The sequence below is a fragment of the Dama dama genome, chromosome 32 (genome assembly GCF_033118175.1).
Source record: "Dama dama isolate Ldn47 chromosome 32, ASM3311817v1, whole genome shotgun sequence".
NCBI classification, from domain to species: Eukaryota; Metazoa; Chordata; class Mammalia; order Artiodactyla; family Cervidae; genus Dama; species Dama dama.
The window spans coordinates 22,729,259-22,753,562 of record NC_083712.1 but is presented as its reverse complement, the minus strand read 5'-3'; the positions used below and the strand labels follow the sequence as shown (position 1 = coordinate 22,753,562).

Below are 24,304 nucleotides of genomic sequence, written 5' to 3'. Positions count from 1 at the left end.
GGGATTATGGAGCAACACCTGACTGCAAAAGTTCCTTGAGCCGGTTTTCATCTCTTACCATCTAGGAGGTTAGATGAGTTACTTTTTATAACATCGTATTTTAGAGATAAGGAACCTAGGGCACATGATGGTTATCTAACGAACGGGGATCTGAGGTAGGGTTGAAGCCCAAGCAGTCTGGCCCTGATTTGGGGAATGCCCCAGAGGGGACACAGTTTCATGGAGCATGAAGGGTCCCTGGATCAAAGAGCAACATTCCTTAAGAAGGCGCAAGGACCCTGTGGGATAATTTGAGAGAATAGCAATGAATCATGTATATTACCGTATGTGAAACAGATCGCCAGTCCAGGTTCGATGCGTGAGACAGGGCGCTCCGGGCCAGTGTCCTGGGATGACCCTGAGAGATGGGATGGGGAGGGAGGTGGTAAGGGGTGTCAGGATGGGGAACACATGTACACCCATGGCTGATTCATGTCAGTGTATGGCAAAAACCACTACAATATTGTAAAGTAATTAGGCTCCAATTAAAATAATTTTTTTTTTTTAAAAAAAAAGAAGGCACAGGGTCCCCTTGGGGGGCCCGGCGGCAGCCCGGGCTGCCCGCACGGGGGCGCTGTCCGCACAGTCAGCGGCGCCCCGGGTGGCGCCAGGTGTCCCGGGCGGGGCTGCAGGTGCGGAGTCCGGCCGCAGCCGGCGGGTAACCGGGGTCATAAAAGGCGACGGAGCGGGGGGATCTCGCCGCTGTGGGGACGCACGGGCGCCGGCCCTGCCCGCGCTATGGCGGGGCGGCTGTGGGGCTCGCCGGGCGGGACCCCGAAAGGCAATGGCAGCAGCGCGCTGCTGCTCAACGCCTCGCAGCCGGCGCCCGGTGGCGGGGATGGCGCGCGGCCGCGGCCCTCGTGGCTGGCCGCCACCCTCGCCTCCATCCTCATCTTCACCATCGTGGTGGACATCGTGGGCAACCTCCTGGTGGTCCTGTCCGTGTATCGGAACAAGAAGCTGAGGAACGCAGGTAGGGGCTCCTGGGACCCGGCAGGCTGGACGGGCAAGTCCCCAGCTTTCCCCGACGGCAACCTCTCCCCTGTTCGGCCGCCTTTGCAAGCACGCAGCCGCCTCGAGCTGTGAACTGACTCTTTGCTAGAAAAGTTAAACTCTTTCTTAAAACCTGGGGCCTTGAGTCATGTTTAAAAATAGAGACTGAAGTACTTTTTCTTGAACCTGCCCATCTAAGATATGTTTCCATAAAACCACTAAGAAGCCTTCAATTTCTAAGTCAGAGTCAGATTTTCTTTCTTTTTTTGGGGGGGGGGGGAACCCACTGTACAATTTTCAGTTTCTGAGCTTTATTAGATTGGGAGAGACCACATACAGGTTGCAGAAAGTTCCTTTCAAATCAGATCAATGAATAAATCAGTTGCTTTTTTGACATGTAACTGATTTTTACCAGGGTTGTTCAAATATGAGAAAATATGTAAGCTGGCAAGATGATAAGGAAAGTATTTTTAGTTTTGTTGTCAGGAAGAGTTTTCAGTTTTTAGCCAATAAAAACCATAGACACCTAGACCTGCTTGGGAAAGTGACTGTCATTCTCCCCTAGTTAAACAAGTTTACATCTTAAACATAGATATTGATGTAATAAAGAGTATGTTTTTATATACTATAATACTAGAGCTAATTTTGTGCTTGAGTTAAACTTCATTTTTTTTTTTTCCCTCCAAGCAGTAAATTGAAATTGGTTTATCCTGGGTAGGAGCCCCAGAACGATTTGTCCGTGGGACACTGGCTATTCGGACCTCTAAGTGATGACTAGATGGCTACTTCTGTATTTGGAGGCAAACTTTTAGGAGGTGGGGATGGGAAGGAACCATGTGCTTACAAATTTGTTAAAAGCAGTATTTTTGTTCTGACTGGTAGTCAATCAACAATTTGATTTTGTTGAGTTCCTTTCTAAGAGGGCTCCCTTTTTTCCATAATGCTTGGCACAGTCCGTGGTTTAGGAATTAATCAGCACCTGGTAATATGAATTGAATTGGAGTTGGTCCATTGAATAGCCTCACTTCATTGACTGGCTGAAATGGGGTTGCCAAAAGGAATTCTGCCTTCAGGAAGAGGCTCCTAGAAGAAAATATAGACTGTAAGCTCCTTAACACTGGTCTTGGCGTTGATTTTTTTTAATCCAACATCAGAAGCAAAGTACAGCAAAAGCAAATATCAAATTAAATGTCTTCTATACAGCAAGAGAAGTCATGAAAAATGAAAAGGCATCCTATGGAATGGGAGAAAATACTTGCAAATTGTATATCTGATAAGGGGCTGATATCCAAAGTCTATTAAGAACTCATACAACTCAATAGCAGAAACCCAAACATCTGATTAAAAAATGAGCAGAAGATCTGAATAGATATGTTTCTAAAGACATACTGGTGGTCAACAGGTCCAAGAAAAGATGCTCAATATAGTTAATCACCAGGGAAATGCAAATCAAAACCACAATGAGCTAGAACCTCACATCTGTCAGAAAGGCTATCGTCAAAAAGACGAGAGACAACAAGTGGTGGTAAGGATTTGGAGGGAAGGAACCTTTCTACACTGTTTGTGGGAATGTAGACGGTGCAGCCACTATGGAAAACAAAAAATTTAAAATAGAGCTACCACATGATTCAGCAATTCCAATTCTGGGTATTTGCCCAAAGAAAGCAAAACACTAACTTGAAAAGATATATGCACGTCTATGTTCTTCGCAGCATTGGTTACAGTAGCCAAGATATGGAAGCAATGTAAGTGTCCATTGACAGCTTAATGGATAAACAAAATGTGTAAATGCACAGTGGAATATTACTCAGCCATACAATAGAATCCTGGCATGCTGCAGTCCATGGGGTCGCAAAGAGTTGGACATGACTGAGCAACTGACCTGAATGGATACAATAGAATGAAATCTTGCCATTCGTGACAAGACGGATAGACCTTAAGCTAAGGGAAATTAGTCAGAGAAAGACAAATAGCATATTATCTCTCATACATGTAAATCCACACCCTCCTCCCCCAGAAAAAAAAACAAGCTCATGATACAGAAAATAGATTGGTGGTTGTGGGTAGATTGCCAGAAATGGGTAGAGATTGAGACAAATGGGTGAACTGGTTTTGCTTTCTTTTTTTTTTTTTTTTTAAGTTAAATGGAATTTTCTCAACAAAAAAATAAAAAAGGAGGATATGAGGAGACCAGTGCTGTGAGTCTGGTATGAGAATTCTCTATCGTATCCCAGGAGCAGAGTTGAGAAGCCTGCTTTCTCACCAGGACTGATTTCCTACCAGTCCCCACTGCACCCTGGATCTCTGGGTTCTGGGCGTGCTTGCTCTGATAATGATGTGTTAATCTGCAGTGCAATAGTCTCATTGCGTTAGTGATTGTTTTGACTCCTTGGGTTAGGGTTTAATAACAGGACTTTGCTTTCGACCCTCAATTGTCAAGCGGAGTGTAATTCTCAGATCTTCCTCCAAGAGCTCACCTCACTTCATTGATATCAACAGTTGCAGCACTTGGAAAGTTTGAATCCTACAGAACCTTTCATTTAAAAAAAAATATCCACATGTCTGGAACAAGTCTACTCCTTATGCTTTACAAAATAGAACTTAGGCAAGGTGTTGTCCCGTCACACTGCTTTGTATTTTGATTGTTTGCTGAGCAATTTTTTGATAGAGTTTATAAAACATTGCATTCCTGTAGCTAACTGGGAGACAGACCTGTGGTGAGCTTAAATATTTGAAACATCTATACTTTCGTAATTGGGGATTTTTATTCAAAAGAACCACTATTACAATTCAAACTATTTGAGGTTTTCTAGAATGAATGGTGGGCTTCCTAGGTGGCTCACTGCTAAAGAATCTGCCTGCCAATGCAGTATACACAGGAGACGGGGGTTTGATACCTGGGTCAGGAAGATCCCCTGGAGAAGGAAGTGGCAATCACTCCAGTATTCTTGCCTGGGAAATCCCATGGACAGAGAAAGGTGGTGGGCTACAGTCCATGGGGTCACAAAAGAGTCGGACACAATTTAGTGACTAAACAACAGAATGGATGGTAATCTGAAACAGTGATAGAGATCACTGATTCAAATATGAGTTTTGGGATCATTATGAAAAATTGTGATTGTACCGTCCTTCAATTTCAGTTAAGTTTATTTTATCTGTATTAAGGATGAAAAGATGGACAGGAGAGAATGAAAGAGGTGAGATAAGAAAATAGGAATGCCAAGGCATCTTAAACTTTGAACTAGGACTTTCTTTGGGGGAAATGGTATAATGGCATGATTGTCTAAAGCCCCCCTCCTCCTGTTTATCAGAACCTGAACAGATGCAGACACCAACCCCAGCCAGCCACCAGGATCTTAGGTGCTGACAGACTGTCTGCTGGGCTCCTGTCCAAAATTTGATATTAAGAACCAACACTATTGTATTTGCATCTTCTGAGCAAATTTCATAGTGTAATGGAAAGATTTCTGCACTGAAACATTGGCATTCATACTTGCTAACTACCCTGTTATCTAAGAAATCAGTTAAGATATCCAAGCTGCACTTTCCACGCTTGTCAAATACAGAAAATATCTAATCTTTTAGTCTCACAGATTGTTGAGGTTACCTAGTGAGATGATGCATTTGGTAAAGGATACTTTGCAAACTTTGCGTATGGAAAATGATGCATACATTGAAAAGGATAAAGCAGGTGTAATTATGTGTTTTTTCCCTAGATACACCTAACACAGGCGTATTCAGTTTGGTAAAATAAGCTCTAGACGTATGACTTATGCATTTTTCTACATACATGTTATACTTTAAAACTTTAGCTAAAAAATAAAGCAAGATTGATTTATTTAAAATTTAATTATCTGACAGTATAACCTCTGTGGAAAATAGGCAATAAATGGAAAAAAGCAAAAATAATGTGCTCTCACCCACAGCTGATTTGTTCTGCATTGGAACGCCACAAACCTCTGAGGCTAGTATCTGCACCGTCATAAATTATAAGCAGTGAATTAGAAGGAAGATTGACACATATAATTGACACATATTGCCACATGTTTGCACGTGGCAAACAGCATGGGTAGAAATAGACTCATTAAAAGCAGTCCTGGAAAGCTGAATAAGCACAGCCTTTTATGGGAACTTTGTACAGAAACAAATAACTGCCCAGCATTAACCACTCCCAAGAAGAAGAGAGCACAGTGATGGATTTGTTACCTGGGACCCTGAGCCATCAAGGAAAGACCCAGTCACATTAGGATGTTCTGCTTAAGAAGACAAGGATGCAATAGCTTAGAAAGATGCCTTTCTAAAGAGGCTTATTTTCATTTTTCAGTCTGGTGCATAGTGGGGTAAACTTTCAGTAGAGTTTAAAAAAACAAAAACAAAAACCTTTCCCAGAGTGACTCCAAGACTGGTATTCCACTCCCACACTTGTTTCTTTCAGATCCATATTGGACATTATTCCTGTCTATCCTGTGTCACCATGTGGAAAGGCTGCACAAACTATGGAGGAATCATGGAGCTTCTGCCTTGACTTATGAATTTTATACTTGGATGCTCCAGGGATGCTTTGAGGTCTTAGGAATGCCTACCTCTTATTTTCAAATTCAGATATAGCTTAGTAAAATGCATAAAACATAAGTGTACAGCTTGGTGTATTTTAAGATATTTATTTACATTAAGTGACCATCACTTTTGGGAAATGGTTTGAAATAAGGGTGTTGATAGATGGCAGTATTAGTCACAGTTTAAATTAGAATTTATGCAGAATCCAAGTACTGAAAACCACCAACCTGAAGTTTTTCTATCATCTATCAGCAGATTGTTGCCTGTGTTGAACTTGACTCTTTGCTTGTATCCTTTGCTCAGACGATGAAGGATGACACACATCTCCATTAACCTTGACCACACTCACCACCTGGTCATCAGTTCTCCAGCCCAGGTCCCATTGCATGTGTTCATAGCCGCCTTGATTGAGCCCTTGACCATTCTAATCACCTGCGCTAGCTTTTCTTCCCCCCTTCCCCTCCTTTCTCTTTCTTTGCCTTCTCTTTTGTTCTTCTCCATTGTCTGTTTTTTGCTCTTTGGTCTCTGATTTTCTTCAACCACATAATTAGATTCAGCCATTTAGTAAAGGTCATACCTGAATCTCTTTTTCCTATTTGTGTCTGTTGGGCATCAGCAAAAAATAGCCCTGAACTTAAAAGTGTATTGTATTATACAAGTTCACTCCTTGGTGGCTCAGATGGTAAGGAGTCTACCCTCAATGCAGGAGACCCAGGTTCAATATTTAAGTCGGGAAGGTCCCCTGGAGAAGGGCATGGCAACCCACTTCAGTATTCTTGCCTGGAGAATTCAATGGACCGAGGAGCCTGGTGGGCTATGGATCATGGGGTCGTAAAGAGTCAGACACGACTGAGCGATTAACACACTATGGATTTCTTAGAAGAATATTGTATATGATATTTTGGTTCTTATGCTAGCTAGTCCACAAGAGCAGTCAGACCAACAATATGGCTGAAATAATCTTCAGAATTGCTAGGTCACCTGAAACTCATGAGCTTCTGAAAAACAACCTTCCTTGTCCAAATTCTGAGCCTCTTGGGATCCTGTGAGGATGGGAAAGAGTGGTATGCATGGGAGTGGGTGGGAGCTTCCCTTATTAATTCAGAAATGTCAGGAGAGGGTTCGGGTTCATGACATGATAATAGTGGATTTAGAGCCAGGGGTAGAGTGGAAATAAGTATAAGTATGTGCAACTGCTCGTAAGTTGAGCGCTCCTGTGTTGGAGACCAGTAAATCAGATCCTATAGGGAGGTGTGGAAGGAGCTTGGGAAGAGAATGGGCCCAGAACCAGGGCTCTGGGCCTTCTTTCCTGAATGGATCTGTGTTTATCCATCATCTCTTTGGACTGTTTGCACTTCAGTAAATTGATGGACAAGATCTCTGAGTCCTTTCTGGTTCTGAGTCCTTTGATTTACGTGATTGTGAAACTGACTACGCAGTTGGGAATCATAGTGCTATGAAACTGACTAGCAATGGAGATCTGTGGATGCAGCGCTGTGTGTGCAGATGGTGATGACTGGCATCGTATTCTTACGAAAGTGTGCCTCACTTGTCCTAAACTATCTGGTTCATTTGTCATATATTGGCTGGAGGGAAAATATTTTAATGACATCTTGTTTCCCCACTTTATTTCCCAAGAAATGTTTACAAATCTTAGAAATTTTCCGTATGGTTTTCCCTCCTGGGAAGAGCATGAAGTGACCGACTTACCCTCGAATAATTCGAGCCTGTTCTGATGGGCCTCTTTCTGGTTGCAGAGCAATGGATTACTTCTCTGGGACATAATGAGGTTCTCATGAGTTTGGGCAGGATGAGCCAGGGACACATATGATGAGCTGACCAGAGAGTATGTGAGCAAGCAATCCTGAATGCCTCTGGGTGGGCCATTGGGGAGAGATGGGCTCCTGCTGGCCTGTTGTGACCCTTTCAAACTGTAAGTGCTCGGGAGGAACAGCCTCAATAGATGGCCAGCCTGGTCATTCAGTTTGCAACAATGTACACCCGAAGAACAGCAGGTTCACATAAGGAAATGCCTCCCTCTCACGGAGGTGTTCAAAGGCGGATGTTAGAAGTGGTTCTAAAATAAAGAATCAGACAGTCTTTCCCACACTCTCAATTTGGAATGTCTGTATGGAGGTCATGAAAGTGGCTTAGTCACATGGTTTCCTAGTGATTTAAAAACCAGAGTTCTGTGGACTCTTTAAAGCCAAAGAAAAGCGCAGCAGAATCTAAACTGTTTATATATGAACCAAGTACCCAAATCCAAAAAGAAAAAGAAAAAAAACTCACTTTCAACACTTCTGAGTCATTTTATCCTTTCAGGAACTTTCTTTAAAAAAAAAAAAAATTATTTATTTAGCTGTGCCAGGGCTTCGTTGGGGCCTGCAGGATCTAGTTTTCTAACCAGGGATAGAACCCGGGCCCCTTGCATTGGGAGCATGTAGTCTTAGCCACTGGACCACCAAGATGTCCCCAGGAACTTTCTTTTTCAATATGTGCCGGGGTCGAGCCTGGGCAGGATCCGGGGGTACCCTCGGGATGAACAGTGTCAGCGAGAGAAGGCACGTGAGGCCAGCCTTGATAGGGCCAAGTCTGCGAGGGAGAGAGAGAGAGAGCGAGCGAGACACTAGATGGGGGGTGCAGCAGGGTCTGGCAGGGTCTGGCAATGCTTTATTTTTTACCGTAGCTTTTATACCCTAAGTTAGTACATCTCTAAGGGGAAGATAGTTTAACATTACATCAGCTTGTCCTTCACAAAACCAGGGTGTTTTCTGCATACTTCTTTGTTTTTGAGGGTCTTGTACATTATCTTCTGGCCTTGGGGCCTATTAACATTTTATGCAAGTCAGGTGAATGTAAACCTATTTTCTGTTTCTATGGTGACCTTAACTGAAAGGTAGCAGTCTCATAGGACAACAGTACAGAGTGGAAGTATAACCTTGTTAACACAAAAATTAATCCTTCTGCAGAAGTTGTCAGTTGCATTTATCTAAGAAGTTTACCCCACATTGACTCTGCGACTTTGGTGAGGCAGCTTCTACCTAGCACTCCTGGCTGACAATTAACAACCATCTCATTGTTACCACACTAGGGCTAAGCTCTTATTTTTCTAGATCTTTAACTATATTAACAATGGTTTCCATAACACAACCTTAGCACATTAAGAGTAAAAACACAGCAAGCAAATGTTAACCCAATAACCACCTTTAGAATAATTTTTCTTATGTTTTCTAATAGGGCTTCCTCACTCCCCGAAGGGCTCTATGTCTATTAGGGCCTTTATGTGATCAGGTTCTTTATGCTGTTTTATGATTAGGGTATTATGAGCAATCATGCATATTAGTACCAAGGGCATAAACGCATTTGCCAAACAAACTAAAATGCCAGCAAAGGAGTTGAAATTAAAACACTCCTTTCACCCTGGATAATCTCATAAAATACCACCACCTGGGAAACTTATTGATTAAAGTTCTAAATTGATTCTGATTTGGAAAGAGATCGGGGAAGGCCTTCTGCCTGTGTCACAGAAATTAGGGAGTAGCCTATTGAAGCAGGCATCAGAAAGACAGATATCATCTTTAAGGTGAGCGCCGGGGGCAGCTTTTCGGAATCTCTGAAAACCTGATCCGCCTTGCCTGTCAGGTTTTCTCCTCATGACCTTGTCATGGGTGGAATCTCATGTGCCGGCTCCCGGCAAATACGTATTCATTTTGCACCTTACATTCTCTTCCCACTGTAAATGATGCTTTCCTGTGATATGCTGCATATCCATGACATCAGGTATAAGGTAACTAAAACAGTAACAAAGGCCTAGATTCTAGGATATACAGTATTCCTCACTGATGTTGTTAATGGTAAATCTAAACCGTTTGTAATAAAACCGAAGCCTCCTTTTTATTGCTCTGGTTCATACACAATTTTGCAAAAACCGCTGGCCATCTTTGGTCAACATTTCCACTTAACACATGAATATTTTACAGCATCCATATCACATTACCAGCCCTGATTATTAAAGGAATTCAGCTTTTCAACCCTATAGTTATATTTTTAGGGTATTTATGAATTTGTGTTTGCAGCATTTTTCCAGCTTGAGAAAAATTAAAGCAGGAAGCTGCTGGGTTTATACTTTATGCCACACTTTCACAGACAGCAAATTTGGTCCAATTTCTGTGGATAAAGTGGAAAAATAACTTCTTATTTGGAATGTCTACTGCTTTGTACTTACAATTTACTTTGTACAGCAATTTACAGTTTTCAAAGTACTTTCCCACATTTTGTTTTATTTGTCCTTATAACAGCCTCCTCAGGTAGATAAAGGAGACTAAACCCCAAAATTCATAATAAATGATCAGTGGTTCTTACCCCAGCACACAGCCCTATGTAGTACAGTGGAAGGCGCATAGCAATTCATGTCAGAAGACCCAGGCTGAGTCTTGTATCTGCAATGCTTTTATTTGCAGTATGTTTAGAGCCCAGTTTCTCAGTCTCTCTAAACCTCAGCTTCTCTCTAAACTGCATCTGTCCAGTGGGGTACTTATCTCACAGGGATGCTGGGAGGATAAACTTAGATCCTGCCCCACCCATCCACCTATCTACCTATCACTTTGAAGTCATAAAATACTTTACAAATAAAAGTATTATTATGTTATCCCTGGTGGCTGAGGTGGTAAAGAATCTACCTGCAATGCAGGAGACCCAGGTTCAATACCTGGGTCGGGAAGATCCCCTGGAGAAGGAAATGGCAACCCACTCTAGTATTCTTGCCTGGAGAATCACCTGGACAGAGGAGCCTGGTGGGCTACAGTCCATGGCATCTCAAAGAGGGACACAACTGAGCAACTGACACTTTTCACGTTATTAGTAGTGTGTATTCTGTGAGTAGTTCTTCTTAGGTTGTTTTTATTTATTATTGCTCAGTTTTTTAAAATCTATTTTTTAAAAGAAAGTGGACGCTATGCATGGCAAAAAGTGTAATGTCAGAAATTGAAGATTTAGGATCTAATTCTCCTGCAGCATCATGCAAATTTATGTAAATTCTCTGATGCCTCAGTTTTCCCGTTTGTGATGAACATTACCTTTCACAGCAAAGTAGGGCTGAGATTCTGATTATTTCAATATCCACCCTCTGAGAGACTAATTATCTCAATAGCCAAACTGTTCTTTAAGTTAAAATGTATTAGTCCTGGAAGCTACAAAAACTTTCTCAGACGACGAGTATGTTATTATTGAGAAAGTTATGATCTAATTTTTATGTATAAACTTGGAGAATGGAGAATGATTTCAGGCTAACGAAGTTAATGTTTGATAAAATCCCTATTCTGATGTATTTCTTCTCAGAATGTTGTTTTCTTCCTGTTATTCTCCACAATGTTTGAAATTATTGACTGAAGGCAATATGTTACCTTTAAAGACATTTTAATGATGTTTTCCTTTGCATGCTTAAGCATTGTTTTTTTTAAGTATTTTAATACAGAACTCTAACTTTTTCCAGACTTGTCAAATTCCCTGGAAACATTAGGGCAGTGGTTTTAGACTGCTAAATACATGATTGAATTTGGGTCCACATGGCTAAATTTGGATCTTGCATTCTTCCCATTATTCAATCTCATAAGAAAGCAGCAATTTTCAGCATTAAATTAATCATGGATGAGATAGAACTTCTTTTGCCAGCTTTCAAAATCATTTTTCTCTTGGCAATTTAGAAAATCAACCAAGGATAAAATATAAACCTTCTGCCTTTATTTCTTACTAACATTCAAGGGTTCTGCTTTTTTTAAAAAAAAATATCTGCTTTGAAAAATGTCTGCCTTGGAAGTCATTTTAAATCTCCATTGAGTCTCTAGGCTTGTTTTGCTCATTCTTTATTAACACCTTTGAAAAATAAAAACTAGAACATTTGAGGTGAATAGTAGGATTGTTAAAAGGTACCTTGAATTTTCCTTTTTCCTAAATATTTTTTCAGTTGTCTAACTAACAGAAATGCCTTAACTTTTAAAAAATAAATACACACACTCAGGATTTTCTAGGCTACCAAAGAGGCAATTAATGGTTTTTATTTATTTATTTGCACTTTTATTTTTATTTTTTAAATATAAATTTATTTAATTGGAGGCTAATTACTTTACAATATTGTAGTGGTTTTGCCATACATTGACATGACTCCACCATGGGTATACATGTGTCCCCATCCTGAACCCCCTCCCACCTCCCTCCCCATCCCACCGCTCCGGGTCATCCCAGTGCACCAGCCCCGAGCACCCTGTCTCATGCATCGAACCTGGACTGGCGATTCTGTTTCACATATGGTAATTTACATGTTTCAGTGCCATTCTCCCAAATCATCCCACCCTCGCCCTCTCCCACAGAGTCCAAAAGACTGTTCTATACATCTGTGTCTCTTTTGCATCTCACATACAGGATTATTGTGACCATCTTTCTAAATTCCATATATATACGTTAGTATACTGTGTTGGTGTCTTTCTTTCTAGGCTCCAGTTTCATCCACCTCATTAGAACTGATTCAAATGTATTCTTTTTAATGGCTGAGTAATATTCCATGGTGTATATGTACCACAGCTTTCTTATCCATTCGTCTGCTGATGGACATCTAGGTTACTTCCATGTCCTGGCTATTATAAACAGTGCTGCGATGATCATTCAGGTATGGTTTGTTTTTAAAGAAGCAGTTTTGCATGTTTAGGACACTGCATGGTGTCATCAACATTATCTGCTCTCATTCACAAAATTGATTCTTTAATCAGTAACCTAATTTTCTCAACTTTCAAATAAGATTAGCTGACCTGCAGCCAGAGGACTCTGGGTGATAGCTCAAGGAATTTTAGTGAAATTTAATAATGCTGCAAATGAAGGATAAACTTCTGGGTTTTTTGATTGACGTTCTCTAAAATGTTTTTTCTCCTACAGAGCTGTACATTCTTGGCAATCACATTGAAGAAATTAGTCTTAGAGAAATGGGCAAAAAGAGAAAAAAAAGAATCTACTTGAGTCTAAATACTATATAGACTATTTTAGGGTGAATTTGAGTTGTTGAGCTTATGGTTTAAAAAGATGCTTACTTGCTTTGATGAGCACTTTTGGTGCTGATTGAATTGAGTATTTACTTAAATAAGTATTTATTGAATACCTTCAATATGAGACAGAATACAAATCCTTATTGGTTGTCAAAACGCAAGCCACAATGCTAAGCATATGTAAAACACGGCTCCTATTTTCAACAGATTACCTTCTCTCAGTTCATTCGCTCAGTCATGTCCAACTCTTTGTGACTCCATGGACTGCAGCACGCCAGGCTTCCCTGTCCATCACCAACTCCTGGAGTTTGCTCAAACTCATGTCCATCACGTCGGTGATACCATCCAACCATCTCATCCTCTGTCGTCCCCTTCTCCTCCCACCTTCAATCTTTCCCAGCATCAGGGTCTTTTCCAATGAATCAGTTCTTTGCATTAGGTGGCCAAAGTATTGGAGCTTCAGCTTCAGCATCAGTCCTTCCAATGAGTATTAAGGACTGATTTCCTTTAAGATTTACTGGTTTGATCTCCTTGCAGTCCAAGGGACTCTCAAGAGTCTTCTCCATCACCACAGTTCAAAAGCATCAATTCTTCGGCACTCAGCTTTCTTCACAGTCCAACTCTCACATCCATACATGACTACTGGAGAAACCATAGCTTTGACTAGATGGACCTTGGTTGGCAAGGTAATGTCTCTGCTTTTTAATATGCTGTCTAGGTTGGTCATAGCTTTTCTTCCAAGGAGAAAGCATCTTTTAATTTCATGGCTGCAGTCAAGGTACCTTTAAAATTTTGTTCTTTTATTTTCAAATAAAAATAAAACATGGAGTATAACGGTGTAAGACTCAGAATATAAAGGTTATATAACAGGAAAACTTTTCAAGTTGATTAGTAGGTAATAGCTGGAGATTAAAGTAGTCATGAGCGTTTTTAAAGTGTTACCTCAGGATGAAAGAATAGAGGGTAATAAACAGGGAAATGTGAACTTTCCTTTAAGGGCAAATCTATGAGAGAACGTCAATAGAGTCAATAGTAAGAGTCAAGAACAGAGACAAAAGCGGAGCTTTGAGGAGAATATATTGGCCCCATATCTTGTGAAGAAATTAATATAGCCTGAAGAAATACCTATTGGGAAAGGTTCGGGGACCAACCTGCTAACTTAAATTCATAAAAGTTTTCTCATGTATCTATTAAATGGCAGATAATAAATGTTTATAGTCAATGATTTGTATTTTCTCTTATGTAATTTTCTGAAACACTTAGGAATACAAAACTCTTTTGTGATCCAGAAAGGGATAATGTACTTTTATCTTTCATACATTCAGTTTCTTTTTTTTTCTTTACTTAAATACTTGTTGGGTGTCTCCTATGTGCCAAGTCTAGGATAATATCGGAGCTTGGGATATAGTTCTTTGGCAAAACAAACACTATTCCAGTTAATTAATTTTAAGATTTGATTTACATTTTAATGCATACTTTTAAGAATTTTATTTGCTAGTTTTTTTAAAGTTTTAATTTCATTTGTGTCCTTTGTTACTTACTTGACTTATTCTACTAGCTTACATTAATTATTTCCTCTATTTAGAGTTTGAAGTACTTTCAGTTATTCTCATTCTTTTACCAAACAAGCTTTTTAAAAAGGTTGCTACATGTAACATATATATATGTTATATATATCATGCATATACTATATAGATGTATGCTTTTTAAATATTCTCTAAGTACATAAAAAAAGAACCAAATTTTGAAGTTGTAAAACTTAGTTTTATGAGAATCTTATTTTATACTTCTGTACTGTTAACATTTTTTATTTCTCCTCATTTAATTTTAGCATATAAAAAGGGCAATAATATGATTGTACCATTTCTAATATTTATTTATTGGTCACGTTGTGTGGCATGTGAAATCTTAGTTCCCTGACCAGGGATCAAACCTGTGCCCCTTGTATTGGAAGCATAGAGTCTTAACCACTGGACCACCAGGAAAGTCCCACCAGTTTTAATATTGACAGGATTTTTTAAAATTAATTTAGCAATTTAGAGTTCTTTTCTAATTAAATAGAGATATTATTAAATGGCATTAATTTGTCTATTAAAGCTGGCATTTCCCTGGCATTTCAAAACTAGGAAAGGTGTCTAAGGAAATAAAGACTACCCCCAATGGCTCAGCGGGTAAAGAATCTTCCTGTTATGCAGAAGACACAGGAGACATGGGCTCGATCCCTGGGCCAGGAAGATCCTCCAGAGAAGGAAATGGCAATCCACTCCAGTAGTCTGGCCTGGAAAATCCCATGGACAGAGGAGCCTGACAGGCTACAGTCCATGGGGTTGCAAAGAGTCAGACACAACTGAACTAACACACACATACCAAGTAGAGTTAATAGAGTTTCTTGATTGCCTTTTTTAAAATGTGGTTCAAGTATTCCATTTCTGTTTTTAAAGTTTCATCCTTCATTCTGTGATATAAAAAATAGTGCAGACATGAGTAATTTGTAGTCAGTGTAAAGATGAAAGACTAGATCAATACAGCTATAATATGGGTGTTTACATGTTACAGGTGTCTCCCTAAGCCATCCTTCTAAGAAGAGAATGACTAGATCTAGAAAATAAGCAGAATCCTTAAGCAAGATTTCACACCTTTAAAAACTGGCTCAAAATTGAGCTAGGGCAAGAGGTGTATTACCTTTTTTTTTCTCCAGTTCTTTTTTGTTTTTTTAATTGACACATAGGTGATGTGCAGTGGTGCGTTTCTGTACTGTGTTACTTTATGTTGAGCTCTTTATGATGTTCTTAGTCTCTTTTATTGTATAGAGGCTGTATTTATCTAACAGTTAAGACCAGCTAATCGTCATCTGTGTTCATAGTGTTAGGGAGTCATGGCCAAATTAAGGAGCAGAATAGGGAGGTGCAGTGTGACAGAGAAATAGCCTGAAGACCCAGGAAGAAAGTAGGACGGAGGTGGCCAGAGAGCCAAGCTGTCCTCCCATGCAGTCACGTGTTGTAGGAATGGCATCTTCTACTATTCAGGCAAGGTAGTCTAAGGACAGGTCTCCCAGGAACAGGGTGTTATGTTTCAGAGACTTTAAGGAGGATGAAGGCTGAGAGAAGGGGTCAGGAAGAATGTTACTGATGACTGGGAGAAGTTTGAGCAATGTGGTGTGAGTAGCACCCAGGTATTCTAGAACATGAATTCAAAATTGGTGGAAAGGAAATAGAGGGGTCAGCCTTGCTTGAAAAAATGGGAGAGGCTGATAGCCGGAGGGACAGGAGGGTAAGAGCAGTCTTGTTTGGGGACTTCCCTGGTGGTCCAGTGGTTAAGAACCCACCTCCCAATGCAGGAGAGAGACACAGGTTCGATCCCTGATTCGGGAAGATTCCACACGCTGCAGAACGACTAAGCCCGTGCTCCACAACAAGAGAAAAGCCAGCACACCACAGCAAAGGCCCAGTGCAGCCAAGAAGAAATTTTAAGAAAAGAAAAGCAGGCTTATTTGCCTGGAGTAGGCCCCTGCAAGGTGACAGGGATCCAGGCAAAAGCCAGGGCAAAAGAGACGCTTCATCCAGCCCTGGCGTGTGTCTGCTCCTGGGAGCCACCTTTTATGAAGCTGAAGGCTGTTTCCACCACAGCCAAGGAGAAGTAAGGAACACGTGTTTATCCCAAGCCAAGCACGTTCCATGCGTTCTCTTCCATCTTCACCATGGCCGTTAGTATCGTGACTTACTACATATGAAGAGACTAAGGCTCTGATTTACCCAAGGTCCTCTAGCAAGCGACGTAGTCAGGATTCGAACTCAGATGTGGCTTGTTTCTGAGCATCTGGTCCACACTCCCTCTGATAATCTAAAAAGACACGTTTCTGAGATACTGTCCTTTGAAGTTCAAGAATGTAAGACAGGACCGGTGCGCTTTGATGTGCAAAATAAGCCCTTCTGCATTCCCTGCGCTGCACCCTATCACCTTCAACATCTCCACTTTCCCCTGTCCTACCATTAATGTTTAATATGCATATGGAATTTTTTTTATATCATCCAGATTTATAAACAGATTCTTCATTAAACCAGATTTCTCAGAGCTGAGTCTATGAATTTGCTGTGTAAAACAAATAAAAAATGTTTCCAAGAGTAGCTGAAGCTCATTTCCCCCTCCCCCACATTTAAATTGATCTTTATCAGTTTGATGTTAAAGTCCAGGCACAGCAGGTTTTTTTTGGGGGGGGGGGGGCATTGAAAAAAATCTTCATGAGCAATGAATTCAGTGAGTCTCTAATCGTGCTCTGCACACGGGTGAAGTCCAGGCTGAAAATGAAAGAAGGAATGAATATTGGTTTGTTGAGAAACCCGAATTTGGGCAGGTAAGAGCATGCAATTTCTGCTCTGGACAGGTGTTGTTTAGAGACTAGGGATGTATTAGCTCATCCAGGAAACTGTTCTTGGTACCTGTTATATGCCAGGCACTGTGCTGTCAGGGAGGATTGAAAGATTCTTTCTCACAGTCCTGAATCTCAAATACAGTCTTAGAGGAAGACAGACCTCCACGCACAGGTGGAGGTGAGATGTAGGAAGCATGTCCATTCCTAGTGAGGATGAAAGAATTGAAGAGTGATTCTGAGAAGCATTCAGAGTCTATAACTTGTGCCCAAAGAGGTTGGTTGGTTGGTTTGTAAGATGTCATAGCAACTAGCTCCTCTTTTTGCACCAAGAAGCTGGTGATATCTTTCTAAAAACCACCCAGACTCAACATAGAGCTGAAGATCTGTCTTATTTTGCCTAAAAGCTGAACTTGAGAACAAGGTCAGAGGTTCGGTGCTCATGCTTTGTAGAAAGTGTGCACTCAGGATGGAGCAGAAGTAAGTGAGGGAAGGAGACCAGGCCGGGAAAGAGTCAGGCAAGGGTGGGGGTGCGGGTGAAGCCTAGACTTGGCCTGACCTTGAGGCCAAGGCCTCTGGGAGGAAATCCAACCATGCAGTTGTCACCACTCGAGGCAGGAGGGCTGGTCATTCATTGGTCCACTAAGGGTATTTCCCTGGAGAAGGGCACAGCTGCAGTGGACGGAAGCACCCAGCACTTATCAGATTTTCAGGGATAAATGCGTTTCATTTATGTATATTAAAGATGCTATATTTATCGTGAAGAGTTGGGTCACATGACTGTGGAGGCTGAGGCATCCCACGGTCTACCATCTGAAGCTGGAGGCTCAGAAGAGCCAGGGCCAAGTTCTAGTCTGAGCCTGAAGACCTTCGAGTGTCTAAGGCAAAAGTCCCAGTCCAAGGTCAGGGGAAGACCGAGCTCAGTAAGACAGCCAGCAAGGCTGAGCTCTCCTTTCCTTCAAATTTCTGTTTTCTTTAGGCCCTCAATGAATTGGATGAGTGCCCATCCACACTAGGGAGGGCCTCTACTTCACTCAGTCTACTGATTCAAGTGTACTTTTTTGGAAACACCCTTAAGAGACACACCCAGAAATGTTTAACCACATATACCAAGATAGTGTGAGTTGACACATAAAATTAACCATTCCAAGCCTGAAGTTCACAGACAAAGCAGTTGAGAAGAAGGATGTCGAGAGGGAGAGTGAGAGCAAACTCGGACCTTGGAGGAAGGACTGGAACCCAGTAAGCCATTAACAGAGATTATTTTAAATTTCAGAGTACATCGTTATGTTGGTTGTATAGACTCTTAGATGTCTATAAAAGCGGATAGGTTGTATCTATCTGGAGTTACCCAGAGCTGAGATGGAAGTGATGACCTTACAAGGTGTCTAATTGTGATTACTCTTATCTGGTAGCATTCTTAAATGAAAAATAGGAACTATCTTTCCTCCTCTTGCCTGTCACACCACACCACACACACACACACAGCAGCTGTGACAAAGCCTCTAGCTGAGCTCCCCAACAACAACATCTGCATAGAATCTATGGCTTCATTTTTTCTTCTCCACTTGTAAACTAGGATCATTTCAAAGAAAAGAAAATGAATCATTTGATGATGGTAATTATTTGAACAGAAAAGAAGCATAATCACTATAAAATAAATGGAGCAGAGGATTAAAGCCATGAAAGAAATTTGTGACATCACTTATTATCTTATTTTGAAACTTAAAAAAAAGTCTATATCAAGCCCATTTGTCATCATAACGTTCTGGGTAAAAATGTACTGTTTTGATGACAATTTAACTTGTAGCTGAGTTTCATATATTCTACTCATTTTCAAGGTATTAAACATGCTGAGTCAAAAAATTTATTGAAATATGCCCACGTTAGAATTTAAACATTTCATTGGTAATTGAAATTGAACTGTGGGGAAAATAAATTTGCTTTTATGGCTTCAATTTGGCTCAGTATAACCAATTTTCAAAGAAAATTGTTTTCATGACAATCTATCTGAAATTCCTACTTGCATTCCTACTTACTTACTTTTTTAGTCCCTGCAGCTTTGTTACTTCACTTCTTTGCAGCATTTTTCAGGATGGAATAAAATTTTTCAGGCAGAAATCTCACAAAGGTTATTTTATTTCAGATGTTGGGAAAAGACAATTTAATTTATTTCCTCAAACATTAGAGCAAAAGTCTCAGCTGGGTACTATTCAGGATACAAATATCAGGCAGACAATCTCAGGGGACTACAGTGTAGAAACAGAAGAAAGCCAAGTTTGCAAGTAAATGTAATCAAAGCAGAACACACACCAGTCTGCCTGAAATGATCTTCCCACTCTGTCCAGCCCCCTCCCTTCCTCTCTGTCTCATCTTCTGTACGTACTCATGTTGTACTTCTTCCTTCTCTTTTAAATTGTGTTTGTTTTTCTGAGGTTGAGGGTCAGAGGAATTCTGCCTGTTCATTCCCATTTCCCCAGAACCTATGCCCTTAATACATTTTTACTGAATGGAATTTATTACAACATTACCTAAATTGAAAGTTATAAAAATAAAGTGATTAGGAACCTTGAAAGGAGAATGCCCTTCCATGTGGTTGGGCAAACAAGGGAAGGTTCTAAGCATTTCTTTTAACACAGACTGGGAGGGAAGGGGAGCAATGAAAAGTTAGAGGAGGAGCTGCTCAGGGTCAAAGAATAGTATGAAACGAAGGAAAACAAACCACAAAAGTAAATACAGTAAGTCCCCTACATATGAGCCTTCAAGCGGCAAACTTTCAAAGCTGTCAACGTGCATTCACATGTCCAGTCACCTAAGTTAGTGCTATTTGAGGAGGCACGGATAGCTTTGGAGACACAGGAACCGAACATAGAATGGTCCACAGAGGTTGTAGCCTTTCTTCCACAATACGATTCAGCACTACTCTGTCATCTATGATGAGAATAAAAAGAGCTACTATCCAGACATCATAGGATCAGTTTTTTCAAGAGGGGAGATAGAATTGAATCCAGCAAGGAACCAGAACCTGTGCCATCCACATCAGGCGTGAGTGAAATTGCAGCTTTGCCCTCCGTCACCTCCTGCCGACAATCAGCTCTACCATCTCCCACCTCCTCTCTCCCGCTGGTAATTCTTTTTGCCTGTTTGCTTGATGCCAGCCCCTGTGTGCCAGCTGCTGTACTGTACTACTGTATTTTTCAAGTACTGTAAGATTAAAAATGTTTAATTCTTTTTATGTTTCTTTTTATGTGTTTTGGCTTCCCTGGTGGCTCAGATGGTAAAGAATCTGCCTGTAAAGCAGGAGACCTGGGTTCAATCCCTGGGTTGGAAAGATCTCCTAGAGAAGGGAATGGTAACCCACTCCACTGTTCACCCCTAGAGAACCCCATTGACAGAGCTACAGTCCATGGGGTCACAAACAGTCAGACATGACTGACTCGCACTTTTATGTATTATGTGTGTGAAAAGTATTATAAACCTATTACAGTAAAGTACTATATAGCCAATTCTATTAGTTGGGTGCCTAGGCTAACTATGTTGGACTTGCAAACAAATTGGACTTAAGAACACACTCTCAGAACAGAACTTGTTCATGTGTAGGGGACTTACTTTAATATACTTGTAAAAGAGCTTGTAAAATTTGACTAGAGTATACTTTAACTTTAAAATATGTTGAATTATTGTGTTCATATAAAATTGTTACTTACCCTGATTATCTAGAGTTTAATTTTTCTACCTTAAGTTGTTTATAAAATCTAAAAACATTCCTCCCTTTTCCTTTGGATTGAGGTGAGAGAGTTATAGAACATTTACCGATCAGCTATCATGTGACAGACACTGCTTAGTACTTGACAGAGATGGCCTCATTTAGTCCTCATCATACCCTGCAAAGACAATGCCATCATTATCCCCACTTACAGAAGAAGAAATTGAAGTTTGATGTGATAATGTAACTTGCCCCAATTAGACAACTAGTAAGGGGCGAAGCCAATATTCTAACCTAGCTGCTGATAACGGGATGCTTTTTCTCATAACTATGCTGTGGACGAGGGCCCTCTGTTGTCCGGGAACAGGAGTGTGAGAACCTATGAAGAGTTAGAGAGAGATAAAAGGCCTGGAACTTAGGGAAGTCCTGACTGTCTTGAGAAAAAATAAAAATGCAATATGAGGTTTCTCAGATAATGTAGATGATTCCAGAATAAAAGACATAATGGGAGTATCCTGAACTCAAGATTTTTTTTCTTTTTAAAGCACAAGAGAAACCAAAGAGTTAAAAAGAGAACAGTTTCGACCCTGGAACATGCATTGTTTGGGGAATCTGGGAGCTTGGGAACATTGGAGTTAATCCGATACGGACAACGAAGAGTTCAGTTCCTGGGGAAATGGCTTCCACTTCTTTTAGAATGTGGCAGAAGCTGTGATGTTGGGTCCCCCGAGTGGCAGACCCAGCTCTTTTTTAAAAACTGTGAAAGAAAACCCATGCGACCCACGTGAAACTGGCCCTAACCACAAAGGCAATGGCAGTCCACTCTGGTACTCTTGATGGAAAATCCCATGGACAGAGGAGCTGATGGGGTTACAGTCCATGGGGTCGCAGAGAGTTGGACACGACTGAGCGACCAACACTTTTCACTTTCTTTCAGTAACTGTGATGTGGGGTCATCCGAGCAGCAGACACAGCTCTTTCTTGAATGCCTGTGAAAGAAAACGCATGTACACCCGTGTGAAACTGGCCCTAACCCATGTTTTCTAAACCCTTCTCTTTTAGGGAATGTGTTTGTGGTGAGCCTGGCAGTTGCAGACCTGCTGGGGGCCGTGTATCCGTACCCCTTGGCGCTGGCGTCTATAGTTAACAATGGGTGGAGCCTGAGCTCCCTGCATTGCCAACTTAGTGGCTTCCTGATGGGCCTGAGCGTCATCGGGTCCATTTTCAATATCACGGGAATTGCCATCAACCGCTATTGCTACATCTGCCACAGCCTCAGATACGACAGACTCTACAGCAGCAAAAATTCCCTCTGCTGCGTGTTCCTGATTTGGATGCTGACGCTTGTGGCGATCGTACCCAACCTGTGTGTGGGGACCCTGCAGTACGACCCGAGGGTCTATTCCTGCACCTTCACGCAGTCCGTCAGCTCAGCCTACACCATCGCCGTGGTGGTGTTCCATTTCATCGTCCCAATGCTCGTGGTCATCTTCTGTTACCTGAGGATCTGGGCCCTGGTTCTTCAGGTCAGATGGAGGGTGAAACCAGACAACAAACCAAAGCTGAAGCCCCAGGACTTCAGGAATTTTGTCACCATGTTTGTGGTTTTTGTCCTCTTCGCCATTTGCTGGGCTCCTCTGAATTTCATTGGTCTGGTTGTGGCCTCCGACCCCGTCAGCATGGCATCCAGGATCCCCGAGTGGCTGTTTGTGGCCAGTTACTATATGGCGTATTTCAACAGCTGCCTCAATGCGATCATATATGGACTACTGAACCAAAATTTCAGGCAGGAATACCGAAAAATTATAGTCTCATTGTGTACCATCAAGATGTTCTTTGCGGATAGCTCCAGTCACGTAGCAGATAGAATTAAACGCAAACCCTCTCCATTAATAGCCAACCGTAACCTAATAAAGGTGGACTCAGTTTAAAAATACAGAGCATGAATGGCAAGATGTGAACACTGCTCCAAGCCTTACTCATTTTCATTCCCTCTTGACAGATGCCTAGAAAAACAATGTGGAGGAGAAAACTTATAGTCTTCTGGGTTTGTTTCTATATGTCTGAGCTAATGTGCTGTCAGCATTTTGAACAAGTCTCTGGTTCTACTTACCAAGAGAAACAGAACATACGTTCATTGAAGAGTATAGTTCAGGGAACAGAGTGGGAGTTAATTTTAAGAAAAATGCTGAATGTATTCAAGTGGAGAAAGTGTGCAAACTTTTCTTTTATTGCCGAGTGCCACCAAGGTAGTAATTGCTTTTTTCCCTCCACTTTTTGAATATTTCTAGTAGAAAAACAAACAGTGTGTTTTACTTAAAAATGAGTACATGGAACAAAAAAGGGAAACTGAGATGAGTAACTCATTACACAGAGAAAGGCTGAAAATAAATCAGTGAATATCTCCACAAGCACTGCCATCACCAAGTCTTCAATTGGCTGGATTAGCATTGGGGAGCTGCAGTCATGATAATCACAGTGATCCTCTCTATTAAAAGCTGTGCATTCAACTAGATAAAGAACAAACTATGTGACGGAATTATTTTCAAATGTCAATGACCATAGTATTTTAAAGCACTAACTACATAGAAAACTGTGTTCAACTTTGTTAGCCATTTGGTTTATTATTATCTTGTCACTGAATATCATTATCATTCATGTCACTGACCAACTGTTTTGAATTTTTCTCTTTTAATTTATTGAGTCATCTAATCAGTTAAAAGGTCCTACAAAGGTCTGTCTAGTCAAAGCTATGGTTTTTCTGGTAGTCATGTAGGGATATGAGAGTTGGACTGTAAAGAAAGCTGAGCACTGAAGAACTGATGCTTTTGAACTGTGGTGTTGGAGAAGACTCTTGACAGTCCCTTGGACTGCAGGGAGATCCAACCAGTCCATCCTAAAGGAAATCAGTCCTGAATATTCATTGGAAGGACTGATGCTGAAGCTGAAGTCCCAATACTTTGGCCACCTGATGCAAAGAACTGACTCACTGGAAAAGACCCTGATGCTGGGAAAGATGAAGGCAGAAGGAGAAGGGGAAGACAGAGGATGAGATTGTTGGATGGCATCACCAAGTCAATGGACATGAGTTTGAGCAAGCTCCGGGAGTTGGTGATGGACAGGGAGGCCTGGCGTGCTGCAGTCCATGGGGTCGCAAAGAGTTGAACACAACTGAGTGACTGAACTGAACTGAACTAAATCAGTTAAAAATGCCAAAGAATCAAAGAGTTTTAGATTCTTAGATATATGTGCTAAATGCAATGAATGTGTTCTTGATTGATAATTGATTTGGGCAAGTGAATTGCTAAACCAGAATGTTTTTCTTTTATAGGTAACTGAAAACAATATTCTGTAATAGCTCAGTATTTCATTACCCTAATAATACTGAAAGTCTAGAAGAAGAACAAAAAAAAGCATGAGTAAACTATGGTTTCATAAACTATGTTTTCATAAACTATGATTCTAAGTTTAATCCAAATAGCTATTTGGAAGTACTATGAGGTTTGTGGCATGGAGTGCTTTGCAGGAAATTAGAACCAGACTTTCTTCCCCCCCCCCCCCCCCCAATTATTTTTATTAGTTGGAGGCTAATTACTGTACAATATTGTAGTG

General features: G+C 41.0%; 1 protein-coding gene across 1 annotated transcript; it reads left to right on the top strand.

Annotated features, from left to right (window-relative positions):
* Positions 1-777: 777 nt before the first annotated feature.
* On the top strand, positions 778-22,623 carry MTNR1A (melatonin receptor 1A). The gene is made up of 2 exons (XM_061134879.1): positions 778-1,012; positions 21,755-22,623. Exons 1-2 carry the CDS (start codon positions 778-780, stop codon positions 22,621-22,623), a joined length of 1,104 nt encoding a protein of 367 aa, XP_060990862.1.
* Positions 22,624-24,304: the final 1,681 nt, after the last annotated feature.